The following is a 13,761-nucleotide window of genomic DNA, read 5'->3' on the forward strand; positions in this document are numbered from 1 at the left end:
CTCAGCAAACCCATTCTGGCCTCTGATTTGGCCCAATGAACGCACAAAACCCAAAGCTCAAACTGCTAAGCCCATACCAGTCTGTGCCGAGGCAAAAGTCACCCCAAAGAACCATAATAATCTGACGTTGTCTTGGGAGCCGGAGAGATGGCTCAGTAGTTAAAGAGTCTTTACAGAGGACAGACTGGTTGCCAGTTGCCATGTCAGCTGGCCCACAGCTGCCTGTGAGTGCAGTTCCAGAGATCTCACCCTTGTAGCTTCTGTAGACACCTGCACTCATGTGTACATGCCTCCACACTGACCAACAAGACACATATCCACAAAATTAAAACTCAAACTTTCTCAGGACTAGGGTTGGAGGCCCTTTCTGTCTTCCTATATGTATGTGAGCTGCCATCGTGGAGAGCCTAAAAAGGCCATGTCTGCTCAATGTGTGTGTGTGTGGACTAGGAGAGCTCTGATGGCCGTTTAGGGCCCCTCCAGTTGATTTCTAAATCTGGGTCACATTCCAGAGGGCTGAGGCTTCCAAATGAATGGACTCAGATAACACCAACAAATGGTAAGTCACTTACCACACAGCAGATCTCGTTACATTTATGCCGTCCGCACAATCGTTTCTTGTTACACCGTTTGTCGCACATAAATGTAGCATCTATTACAGCCAATTAAAGAAAAAATAAACATGCAAAAGGTGTAAACATTCATTTAACACACATTTGAGTGAATATAGGCTGAAGAAATACAAACATAATATAAATAAATTAATGATGAAAATGCTTTTAAAAAATTACTTTTACCTGTGAAAACAAAGAACTGAAGCTGATTAATACATGGTATGGTAAGAGTGTAGAGAAAAGGTGTAACCATATTCTGTAGATGGAGTACATATATATCTAACAAAATCAAGTGGGCCCTGGAGAAGCACTCAGGTTGCCTATGCAGCCTGCTCAAGGCTCTGGCATCACACACAAAAACCAGACAGTATGTAGCTCTATGTTTTTTTTTTTAATTGGTTCTTTTGTTTTTTGTTTTTTTTGGTATCTCTATGTTTTATATATACACTTTCTAAAGTAATTAGAGGATTAGGCTAGCTTAGTGTTAAAGCATTGTTCTAGAATGTGTGAGGCCCTGGATTCAATCCCTGCTAAAAAAGGAGAAGAGGGGAGAAAAAAAAAAAAAAAAAAAAAAAAAAAAAGCCAGGATACCTAAGGCACACACAACACAAACTCAATAAAATAAAAAGCTTTTGTGTATGAAATTGAAGGACATCATAAAAAAATATCAACACCTCACAAAACAGAAACACATTTATAAATTACATACCTCATAAGCATCCAAGATCCAGATATATAGATATATATTACAAATTGACAACAGAAAGAACAACCCAGCTTTTAAAAAGTACAAATGATTTAGAGAGCCTTTCCCAAAAGACATACAAGTGGCCACAGAAATGAAAATCAAAACCGCACGTCACATCCAGTTATGACGGCTACAGGTTTGTTTGGTTTTGCCACTACTATGAATCCCTGCTTGGGCTACAACTTGCATAATCTAAGTGTGGCAGTGTATGTCTGTAATCCCAGAACTCAGAAGGTTTAGGCAGGAGGATCAGAAATTCAAGATTATTCTTAGATGCACAGAGAATTCTAGGCCAGCCCTGGATATGGAAAAACCTGTCTCAAAAAAGAACAAAAACCAGTATTGGGAGTTGTATTTTATACTTACAATCACAGCGCTGAAATAAAAGGCCAAGACAAGAAGGCCAGCACAAGTTTAAGGTCAGCATGGGCTACAAATAGTGAATTGCAGGCAGCCCGGACTACAGAGTGAGATCTTATCTCAAAAATAAATAAAATCAAAAAGTTTAAAAGGCATTTAAATAAAAACTTGTTTAAGAACTAGAGGAAGAGGTGCATGCCTGTAAGCCCAGCCTTCTGCAGGGAGTTACAAGTGCATCTTTGACTATATAGTGAGTTAGAGCGTAGACACCCTGGCTCAAAAGAAAAAGAATAGAAAAAAAAATCATGTAAGTTTTATAGGAGCATTATTCACAGTAGCCAAAAAGTAGAAATTCCCTAAATAGGTATCAGCTAACGAATGGATAAAGAATATGCAGCATATTGATAAAGTGAAGTATTTAGCCAAAAAAGTATCAAACTTCAAAAAAGATGATAAATGAAATAAACCAAGAAGATACACACTGTATAATAACTCATATATACTAGTCCACAGAGTCTGAACGTTGGCAGTAGTTAGTTATACAGGAAGGCTGAGTCAGGAGTGAGTGCTTGAGAAGCACAGGGGTTCCCTTTGGGATAAAGCAGTCATTTTGGCATGCGACAGAGTGATGTTATATAATATCTTAAGTGCATTGAACGTCACCAAGCTGTATGTTCTAAACTGGCTAATTCCGTGCTGTGAGCTTCACTTCCAGTGTCTTCTGCTGTTACTTTCAGAACCATCCTCACTCTGCTCTCCTCCCAACTACAACACAACGAATATGTAGTACATCTTGTCATTTCAAACTTCTCCAGTTTTAGGGTGGCTTAGATAAGACAGAGACTCCCAGGTATAGAGTGGGAGATCAGGATCAATGGCTAAGAAAGACCCCCACAGTCCTACCCGGCACCAAGGGGTCAGGCATCAAGAGCATAAAAATAAATCCAGGTCCTACCGGGCGTGGTGGCGCACGCCTTTAATCCCAGCACTCGGGAGGCAGAGGCAGACGGATTTCTGAGTTCGAGGCCAGCCTGGTCTACAAAGTGAGTTCCAGGACAGCCAGGGCTATACAGAGAAACCCTGTCTCAAAAAACCAAAAAAAAAAAAAAAATCCAGGTCCTGAGGTTAAATCCCAGCAACCACATAGTGGCTCACAACCATCCAAAGTGGGAGTGGACGCCCTCTTCTGGGGTATCTGAGAACAGCTACAGTGTACTCACATGTAATAAATCTTAAAAATCAATCAATCCAGCCTCATTTGCACCCACAACTTAATAACATTTTCTAAGGTATTGACAGATATGTTAATACATACCTGTAATCCTAGTGACCAGGCCAGGTTTTGTCTAAAAACAAACCCCCAAAGGAATAAATATGTGTATGTCCTACATGTATGACTGGTGCCTACGGAAGTCAGAAGAGCAGGGTATGAGATTCCCTGAAATTGGAGTTACAGATGGTTGTGAGTCCCTGTGTGGGAACTGGGAACCAAACTCAGGTTGTCTAAGAACGGCCAGTACTGCAGAGCAATCTCAGAGCCCTTGCCTTTTATTTATTGATTTATTTTTAAAAGATCTGTGCTTGTGTTTGTGAACACATGCACAGGTGAGTACATCAGATGTCCTCTACTATTCTGCCTACTATTCCTTTGTGGTAAGGTCGTCCTTGAACATGGCTCCAGTTTTCCTAGCCAGGATGGAAGCTGCTTGGAGCTGGGAGTACATCATGTACACAATGCCTGGCTTATTATCTTAACTCTTGTTCTCACGACTGCACGCTGAGTCATCTGTAAGAGAGCCTCCTTTAAAAAATTACTTTTGTGTTTGATACAGTATGTATGGTGAAGGTTACAGAACAACTTCTGAGAGTCTTTCTTTACTTGTTTAGGCAAGTATTTTGTAGTATCTGTAGCTTTAAGAGACTCTAGACTGAGCTGACCCTTGAGTGGCTTGTCTCTAATTCCCATCTTGCAGTAGGATGGTGGAGATATACCACATCTGGCTCTTGTGGGTCCTAGGATTGAACTTGGCATCAGGCTTGTATAGCTTTTACCAGCTGAGATATTTCAGTCTCTTTATTTCAAAATAGGTGACAATATAGGCATATAATGCCGGTGGGCCTGAAACTGCTGTTAGAGGCTGAGAAAGGCTTCAGATTCTCAACTATCCTGCCTCCATTTCCAGAATTCTGGAACTGTGGGCACGTACCACCACACCTGTGTTCAACTTATTTTTAAAATGTATTTCAAAGTAAGCTGAGTGTATTTAGCTCAATTTTTAAAAAGAGAAATTTACTAACTAGACTTCAATGGGTAATTTTTTTTCTCCTTTTACCATAAAAATTATAAATGTAGTGGACAAATCTTAAATATTTCTTCACTGAATTTTGACAAACATGTAACTCAGTATTTTATGAATACACAGGGCATTGTCTTCATTCCAGAAAGTTCCCTTGTGCCCCCTTACAGTCATACCTTCACTTTTAAGACTGGTACACGGAAGCTCCTATAGAAAAAGAAAAGAAACAGTAGCTATGTTAGGAGTAATTAAAATGAGCCCTGCAGAAGAACACAGAATATAACATGGTTATTCACCGGCTCCAGCCTGGAGCTGCCCCAATTATGTCAGTGTGCTTCAATCACAAGATCCCACGTTCCCTGACTTTTCAGGCAATGCAGTTCCAACAATCTGGTCTTGAAGCCCAGAGCAGAGTAGGAATTATAAAGTCTGAAAAGAAAGGGGTGTCTACAGGTATCAAACATGATTTCCTGACCAGGGCACAGACAGCTGTAAGAGTGGATATTGAAGATGAGCATGCTATACGCCTGTAAAGCCTGCACTTGGGGCGCAGGACCAGGACAATGGAGTCAAGTCAGGCAACACAGTGAGACTATGTCTCAAAAAATTAACTCATTAAAAACATGAAAGATTAATTTTTAAAAATTGAAAATAGTTAATAACTTGCTGTCATTTAATCTAAGGGAAAACATGTGCCCTGAAAATACTACAACCAAGAAAATAAGCAGGCCTTTGGGCCTTGGAACTCTATTACAATGGTTTCAACCCTGTGAGAGGAGCCCCAAAGGCCTACCACATGCCATTTGCTTAGGCAAGATCATGTGGAAAACATGTAGTAAGGATGATACATGGGGAACCGAATCAGTTACGAAGTAGCAGGAGCCTGGCTGCCTGGACGCCAGGCTCATTTTTACTTTGTAAAAATGGCTCTAATTTACAAACTGCCAATTGCAAATAGATGTGAGGCAGTGTAAGAAACTGAAGGTTTTTAGCTGGGTATGATGCCAGCAATCTCAGCATTCCAGAGCTGAGGCAGGCTTTGAATTCAAGGCTAGCCTAGGCAGTACTGTGAGGTCCAGTGTGGGTTACAGACTGAGACCCTGTCTCAAAAGAATAAAATACAAACCAATAAGAAGAAAAAAAGAAAAGAAGGAAGGAAGGAAGAAAACAACACTTGTTCAAATTTGCTTTCATCCCACTAAAAGTAGCATTTTGTGAAACACCCATGTAGTCAGACATGGTGGCACATGTCTTTAGTCCCAGCACCTGGGAGGTAGAGATAGGTATGCCTGTGGTACAACAAGGCCAGCCTGGTCTACAGAGAGTTCTAAGACAAACAGGCCACACAGAGAAACCCTGTCTTGAAAAACAAAACAAAGAAAAATCCACGTGGCTAAATGATGGGCAATGGTATCAATTGATTCTGAAGAGAATTTTTAACTTGTCAAAAGAGTTTACAGAACTCATACCAATTAGAAAGAGTTGCATAATTTCAATTTACAAAGCTTTTGAAGAATACACTCACTGCATGGGTTGTGAGTGTGAGGACAGCGTGAATGAAGGCAAGAAAGCAGAGATGGGACTGCTGGAGAGAAATGCAAGCACACAGCAGTTATCTGTATAGCTTGTTTCTCACCCTACTTGCAACTTTTGTTCAAAAGTCCCTAAGAGCACCTGTGGGCCTTACAAAATTGGTGATCATTAACTGGTAACATCCTAAAGCCCTGGGTTTTTTTTTTTTTTTTTTTTTTTTTGGGGGGGGGGGTGGTCTGAAGACTGAACAAGCCTTATACGATAAGCACATGTTTTGTCATTAAGCTACAACCTCAACTCCTTCAGTCATTACTCTGGCATTTACAAAGAAAGAAGTGATGCTCCAGCCATATACACTGTGGCTTTTAGTATAAATACCCCATAAGCTTTACACAATGGCCATCAAAGTAATCATTATACTATGTTTCCTTTTTTCTTTTATTTTGAAGCTTATCCATTAAACTAATTACATCCTCAAAATAATCTAGGAATCAGTTGTTGTTCAGACCTTAACTACTTTTTTTTTTTTTAAAGATTTATTTATTTATTATATGTAAGTACACTGTCGCTGTCTTCAGCGTCAGATCATTACGGATGGTTGTGAGCCACCATGTGGTTGCTGGGATTTGAACTCTGGACCTTTGGAAGAGCTAAGAGCTGTCGGGTGCTCTTACCCACTGAGCCATCTCACCAGTCCAGACCTTAACTACTTTAACAAAAAGAAGCAACTGTTAAGGTCTGTCTTCATCCTTCTTTAGAGGAAGTCCTGACATGAACTGAAATGACTTCCTGGGAGAACAATACGACAGATCATTACTTAGAAGACTCCATCCCAAGACAGCCATAGATAGAAGACGTCATGCCTCTTCTGGTTAGAAACAGAAATGGGCACTAAAGCCCAACTCCAGAGCAAGTCAGATGCCCAATCACTATCTAGGGCTGAAATTAAGAATCTGAATCCTGGCCTCTGTACCTGTCTCTCAAGAGGGACTGCTTAGTTGAGTAACACTGTTAGTCTATGGCTTGTGTCAACAAGCTATGTCTTAAGCATATGACATAGAAGCAGGCTGGCCACACTGGACAGTTTTAGGCTTGAGGCTTTGGTCACACAGTAGCTACCCAAGTCTGGAGAGACTGACATTGGCTTTGTAGGTAGTCCATCATACCAGGATGGCAATACACGTTCTAAACACACAGGCTTTTGTGAGCCTTCCTGACTGGAATATTCTCTCTATATTATCACACACAGACCCCAAGAAGGTCATAGAGGAAGGACAAATGGAGCATCACATTTGCTCTTTTCTTGGATCTTTCCTACATGTTTTTTCTATGGATTAATTCTAATCTGTGTCCTTTCCTGCAATCACAACTGTGACAGTTTTCAGTGAATTCAGTCTACCAAATTATCCCCTTGTGAGTGGTCCTGGGCCCACTGGCCTTCAGCTCAGATGAGGATTAAGTGGTCATGTTGGCCATCTTAGTAGTTGTCTAAACTCTCAATTGAGGAGTTTTGTAGGCTGTGCCCAGTTCCCATGTGGCTAAATCACAGTAGTGCTGTTTCTTTCTTCACATCTGTACTTGGGGTGAGCGACCCTCTAGACACTCCACTGGGGGAACTCAGTGAGTCATACACTGGAGTAAAGCTGGATTATTTTGGTTCCTCCTCTCTCACAATCACCATGTTAAACAGTTTTAGCCTTACCTTTGTTCTGAAGGAGCATCTGCAGGAAATGACTGATGTGCGAGAGCACGGCCCACAGTCTCCTTCATGGCAGAGCTTTTCACAGGTGTGGATAAAATCTGTAATAAAAAGGGACAGAGTGGGGAGTGACAACTGCACAGACTTCCCGACCTTTGCTTTAGGTCCCACGTCTTTACATTACATTCAGATCTCCCTAAAATTTAACTGTGATGACTTTGATGAAATGCTCTAGGCTCTGAAAGTTATCTGGGGACAATTCTGAAGGCACAATCAATCCTTAATTCCATCAATTGGGGCTGCTCTCTATGCAGCCACGAACAGCCTGCATTCACCTGATAACTAGATTTAGGGCAAATACTTTTTTTGTTTCCCTTTCTTGAGACAGGTATTATTATGTAGTCCAGGATGGCCTCAAAGTTATAATCTTCTTGCCTCTCGGCCTGCGTGCTGGGATTACATGTATGTACCACTATCCCAGGCCCAGGACAAGTCGTCTTTCAGAGGCTCATGGAAGGACAACCATAGTTGTTTTCATGTTTGCAGCATTGAAAGCCAAGCCCAGGGAACTGTGCATGCTAAGCAACTGCTCTATTGAGGAGTTATACTGCCAGTCCACATCAGTGTCGTGCTTATATTAATTTTATTAGTATACATTTATCCTATCTATCAAGCCAGGTATAATGGCACACATCTTTAGTCCCAGCACCCAGGGAAGCAGAAGCAGGCAGATCTCTGAGTATGAAGGGAGCTGGTCTAGAGAGTGAGCTTTAGGACAGTCAAGAGCTACATAGTGAGATCCTGTCACAAGCCAAGCCAATTAATTTATACTTATTGTGTATGATATGCACACATGCCAGTGTATGTAATAGACCTAGTTGGCCTTGAACTCACAGAAACCCTGCCTGCCTCTGCTTCCTGTGTTGGGAATAAAGGCATGTGCCACCATTTATTTTGTGTGTATGCATGCAATGTCTGAGGACAACTTGTAGGACTGAGTCAGTTCTCTCCTTTTTAACCCAGTGGGTCCCCAGGACTGAACACAGTTATCAGGTTTGGCAGTAGCACTTTTAAACACTGAGCTATCTCAGTATTATCAATACGTTTTTAAAATCAATTGGAAAAAAAAAAAACTTTCCATTTTTGGAGACATGGTGTCATGTAGTCCAGGCTGGCCTGAAAAATACTAAGTAGTTAGGATAACGATGAACTGCAAAATTCTCTGCCTCTACTTTGTGGAGTGTGCCATTCCACTTGGACTGTGAGGAGCTGAGGATGGAACCAGTAGCTTCACTCATGCTAGGCAAGCATCTACTAACTGAGCTACCTCAGCCCAGCAAGTAACTACAAAGCTAAACCTGTGCATGTTTCAACTAATTTCAATGAAATTTTCTATATACAAATAACCAGAAGCCATAAAAGAGGAAGGAACAAGGCATCACTAGAGATCAGAAGGCAGCAGCACTAAAAATATTAACAAGAATAAGTAACAAGAGCCAAATTACCTTAACAAACAACAAAAAGCCTCAGAAAGCCTGTAATAAAATCCTAACTGTACACACACACACAGCTTCAGAGCAGATAGCTTGAGAAACCTCAGTGGACCCCACATCATCACTTTAGTCAGGGTAACAGGTCCACAAGAAAGATCAATCAACAATGCAAAAGAAATTATCTCCTGTTACAAGTCTTTAAAAGGTAATATGATCTGGGTATGGTAGCTCGAATCTGTCATCCCAGCCCTGGAGAGGCTGCTGGTTTTACCAGGTCTGCTTAGTTAAAGCCTGCTCGAAGGAAAAGTTTAGAAAAGTATTTACCCAGACAGAATGATGCTCAGAGGCGCCATCCCCAGCTATGGGGAGGGGCTTAGCTCTAGAAGGCATTCTTTGAATGCTTAAGTGGCTGAACACTTAAAATTTCAGTTCTTAAATATCTCATCCAGGGTTGTTTTTGCATGTTCCTATTATAAAAAATGACATTTAAACACTCCTGGAATGCTAGATCAGTAAAAGTCTATATGGTGTTTGCACTAGACTAGGCTGCTAAGAGAACTGATGGTGCTGGCAATAAAACTGGAGACATGACTGGGAATCTGTATTTTCACAAGTGTAGTTTGAGTAAAAGAAAAAAAAAGTATCTATCCAAATTTGATCATTATATATATAAGAACCTCTGCTCTTAGGCATTTAATATTACTTGGTAAAAACATCATTATTCCTAAACATTTACATTTTTAAAAAAATAAAATCTTTTTCATTTTTATTTTATGCGTATGAATGGTTTGCCCTCATGTATGTTTATTACAGACGGTTGTGAGCCACCATGTTGGTGTTTAAAATTGAACCTGGATCCTCTGAAAGAGCAGCCAGTGCTCTTAATCACTGAGCTATCTCTTCATCTCCTACATATTTAAAAAATAAGTTTAGGTCAACTAGTTACCTGAGGAACCACAGGCCAAGGGTTTGCCACACACTTTTCCACAGGAAGGGACAGGATCCATGCATGTTTTCCGAGCATTACTTCCATGTTCCAGCAACTGGCTGAGAGGTGTTTGGCCGCAAGGGCAGTATCGCACCAAATGGGGGAGCCGTGGGCAAGGCTGACAAGGCTGAGGGTGGCAAACCTGAGAACAGGTATGGCTCCCACACTTCAAGTCCCTATTAAGAAAAACAACAGACAATTAATTGCATAACTGTTACATAAAATGAAGCTTTATTCTAAAAGAAACTTTAATCTAAAAGCAAAAAAAAGGAAACCCTTACTTGCCACATATCTTTAAACAGCTGAAGTCCCCAAATCCATCAGACTTTCCCACATCGGTTCCACACAACACATCTCGGGAGGTGCTGCCACAGTAGCACACTTGAGGGCACAATTTAAAGGACAAATCAATAACCAATCCATGCTTTAAAAATGTCCCCAACAATCTATAAATGTTCATTAGTATAGACCAGACATGAATGTTGTTTATGCGGCAGCTCTCCCACCCATCTAAGAGCTTTAGGTGGGAATAAAGCAAGCTCTACCCCCTCTGCCAGTGCCTTAGTGCTGCTGCAGATTGATACCCTGTAAACAATGACCTCAGGAGTGAGAAGGGCCTGATTCAGTCACAGGGTGCCGGCAAGCTAGGCTGAGATGCAGAGGTTGACACCTAGATCCCTTCAACTCAAGTAAAATGGATCACATGAAATGCTCCCCAAAAGGTCCCTGCTGTTGAAAAAAACTTATAATTTTTATTAAATTACATAATTTTTCTGGTATCACTTTACATTTTTTCCACAAAGGATATTTATCATAAATTAGTCTATACCTTGCCCATATGATAAATGGTGAACAAGAGTAAAAACTAGCTGGGGGTGGTAGAGCACACCTTTGATCCCAGCACTTGGGAGGCAGAGACAGGCGGATTTCTGAGTTTGAGGCCAGCCTGGTCTACAGAGTGAGTTCCAAGACAGCCAAGACTACACAGAGAAACCCTGTCTCAAAAACAAAAACAAAAAAGAAAAAAAAAAGAAAAAAAAGAGAAAGAGTTAAAACTAAACTGAAACACTGTGGAACTAATTAAATGCTAACTTCTTTTTTAGGATAACTTAGGTTAGCTACTGGCCCAGAAAATCAACATCAGAATAAATGTAATTGAGTTCAAGAAGAGACTGGTTTAATAGCAAATTCTAGGCAAGACAAGGAGGGCTATATAGTGAGAACAGTTTAAAAAAATCATATCCATAAAATAGTAAACAGAGCCAAAAACAACTTCTGGCACATGGCAAGAGGAAAACCTCAAGTGACTGGAACATATTTTTTTACATTTTAAAAATAAACATTCCAGTGCTGGAGAGAGCGAGAGAGAGAGAGAGAGAGAGAGAGAGAGTATTGGTTGCTCTCAAGAGGATCTAGGTTCGATTCCTCAGCCCCCATGTGGTGGCTCACAACTGCTAGCAACTCCAGTTTCATGAACCTGATGTGTCCTTGGCTTCCTTGGGCACTAAGGCATGTCTGGTACACACACTGACACACCCACACGTATGTAGGCAAAACATCCATACACATTAAAAAATATACATTCTGTCTTCAAAAAAGAATATGTGCATCTTTACCCACTGTGACGCTAAAACGCACACCTTACCAGGTTAAGTATTTGTTGGATGAATTCATACAGACAGAACAATCAGTCCTTTGGAACCAGTGAACTGGTGACAAACTCCAGCAGCCAGGGGCTTCTGAGAGCGGCCTGGTCTACGAGCAGCCTTTGCTCTGCTGAGCTTTGTTTTCTTCTATTCTGAGGCAGGGTCTGGCTGGATCATGACATACACACGCTTAACTTCACAAGTTTGCTTATAGCTATGCTGAGGTTGACAGTTGTCAAAGTGACTGTAGCAGTTTAAACACCTGTCAACATTGTATGAAGATGCTAGCTGCTTCACCCTTGCCAACATGTGGATTTTAGTCTTTCATTTTCGACATCCTGGTAAGTATAAATACATGCCTCACTATGGACTTGTTTTTGATCCCTGTTCCTTGGACTCTTCCTCTAGTGCAGGCTTCTGTGAAGCAGTTCTGTTGCAATATAACTGACATAGCACACAATTCCAGAAATGCCTGCAAGCAGTGCTAACAGGTGCACATACACCACTTACCCTGGTTCAGTATGATCCGACAAGGCTGGCATTGACCCCCATGGCACAGCTCAGCACAGTGGTGCTGACCACAGTTCAAGATATTCTCACACGCATTAGAACAGTGGACTGAGACAGGTTGACCACAGCGAACCGTGTGCCTATAAAGATAGACACAAATACATCACTCTGAAGTCCCCACTACACAGACTGAATAACAGTGAAGCCCAAGCCCTTCCCTCAACACCCAGTAAACGTTTCTCTTGACTTTGCTCTCCCCAAATTTTTCTAAGTGTTTCCTTCGAATTTTTAATTAATTTTGTGTAGACATGTTTGTAAACAGGTGTGCAGGTGGCCATGGAGGTCAGAGATGTCATGTCCCCAGAGCTGGAGTGACCAGCTCTTGTGAGCTGCCCAACATGGGTCCTGGGAATGGAACTCAGGTCCTTTTCAACAGTCATGCACTTTTAATCACTGAGCAATCTCACTGGCCTCTTCTACCATGTTTTTATTTCAATATTCTCCTCACTGCCTCCCTTCCCTTCTTCCTATTTTCTACTCTATCTTTCTCTCTTTGCTGTTTCTAATTAGTGGTGAGACAAAAGCTAATTCTGAAAATCTGTCCTAGTTCACTGAGCAGCATGCAGGAAGGAGAGAACCGTGGACGGATGGGTTCAAGTTTGGGTTCCACTGTCACGCTGCCTGGAGCTGCCTGTCCTCCTCTACCAACCAGGAAAGAAAGGAATCAGTGTGCGCCCAGATCTGTTACACTCAGACCAGAAGCACAACAGTATTTTCCTGGGATCAAGCACGTTCATACTGCATACAGCTGTAATACTTAACAGGGCACGAGACAGGACTCTGATTCTAGCTTGTTCTAATAAGTATCCTGATTCTGCTGGCTTACCCTTTCACTCCCAGAGGTCCTGGAACCAAGGTCCCAGGGATTATACCTACCACTCACGACTGATCTTTTATGTTAGGCACTCACAAGTAAATCATACATGTGAAAACTGACTTCTTCAGTCCAATTCTAATTTTACCTGGTCCGTCCACATTCACATGTTTTAGTTGTAAAAGCAGGGCAGGGTGGGCAGGGTCCAGGATGGCAGAGACTGAGGAAAAGAAAAAAAAAAAAAGCAAGCTTCAATGAGGTAAGTCATTTCTGTGTATTAAAACTAGAACAGCGCTGCCTGAGCTGTGGTCTACTGTGAACACAGCAATGGGAGAGCCAATCTTTGTTGTCAACTTGACACAACAGGGAAGAGGATTGCTGTCATCAGACTGTCCTGTAAGCATGTCTGGGTCACTGTCTTAACTGATAATTGCTGGGAAAGGGCCTAATCTACTGTGGGTGGTGCTACCCAGCAGGTGGTCCTGGATGTATAACCAAGCTGCCTGAATATTAGTAGAGGTGACACTTGAAAATATATGGCCTTGGCCCAACTATAATAGTATGTGTGTATACCTTAGTAGAAGAGCACTTACTGACATGTGGGAGACCCTGGATAGGATTCTCGGGAGGGAGGGAGGGAGGGAGGGAGAGAAGAGAAAAAGGAGGGAGGGAAGAAGGAAAGGAGGGAGCCAACAGTGCTCACGTCTACCAAGACCACGAGAAGTACAGAACTGTCCCCAGCAGCTAGTGAAGTAATTAATAACCCGGCACTGGGTTCAAACAGTTACAGTGCAAAGAGGGCCAGCATGCTGCTAAGACAGGGGGCAGAGGAGTAGTCCGTAATCCCAGCACAGGGGCAAGAGGCTGTGGGAAGACCTGAGCTTGTGCTCTGTGAGGTAATCAGACACCTGAGCAGAATGTTGGAGAGAAGCTAGAACAAAAAAGAAATTACTAAATGGAATTTTAGTTATTTCAGATAAATATTGTCTTCATGCAAAA

At 41.7% G+C, this 13,761-nt stretch overlaps 1 protein-coding gene across 2 annotated transcripts in view; it reads right to left on the minus strand.

Annotated features, from left to right (window-relative positions):
• The window catches only part of Nfx1 (nuclear transcription factor, X-box binding 1), a 55,030-nt gene that overhangs the window by 22,092 nt on the left and 19,177 nt on the right, over positions 1 to 13,761 (minus strand). For both annotated transcript variants that reach the window (XM_021159379.3, XM_021159380.3), the window contains exons 6-12: positions 12,911 to 12,982; positions 11,889 to 12,028; positions 10,014 to 10,113; positions 9,691 to 9,908; positions 7,255 to 7,352; positions 4,196 to 4,226; positions 573 to 652 (exon numbers count right to left, since the gene is read on the minus strand). In XM_021159379.3, coding sequence (XP_021015038.1) covers positions 573 to 652; positions 4,196 to 4,226; positions 7,255 to 7,352; positions 9,691 to 9,908; positions 10,014 to 10,113; positions 11,889 to 12,028; positions 12,911 to 12,982 — 739 coding nt within the window. The remainder of the gene's footprint in view (positions 1 to 572; positions 653 to 4,195; positions 4,227 to 7,254; positions 7,353 to 9,690; positions 9,909 to 10,013; positions 10,114 to 11,888; positions 12,029 to 12,910; positions 12,983 to 13,761) is intronic.

Source organism: Mus caroli, unplaced genomic scaffold (genome assembly GCF_978045245.1).
Source record: "Mus caroli unplaced genomic scaffold, Mus_caroli_1 scaffold_6, whole genome shotgun sequence".
Taxonomy (NCBI): domain Eukaryota; kingdom Metazoa; phylum Chordata; class Mammalia; order Rodentia; family Muridae; genus Mus; species Mus caroli.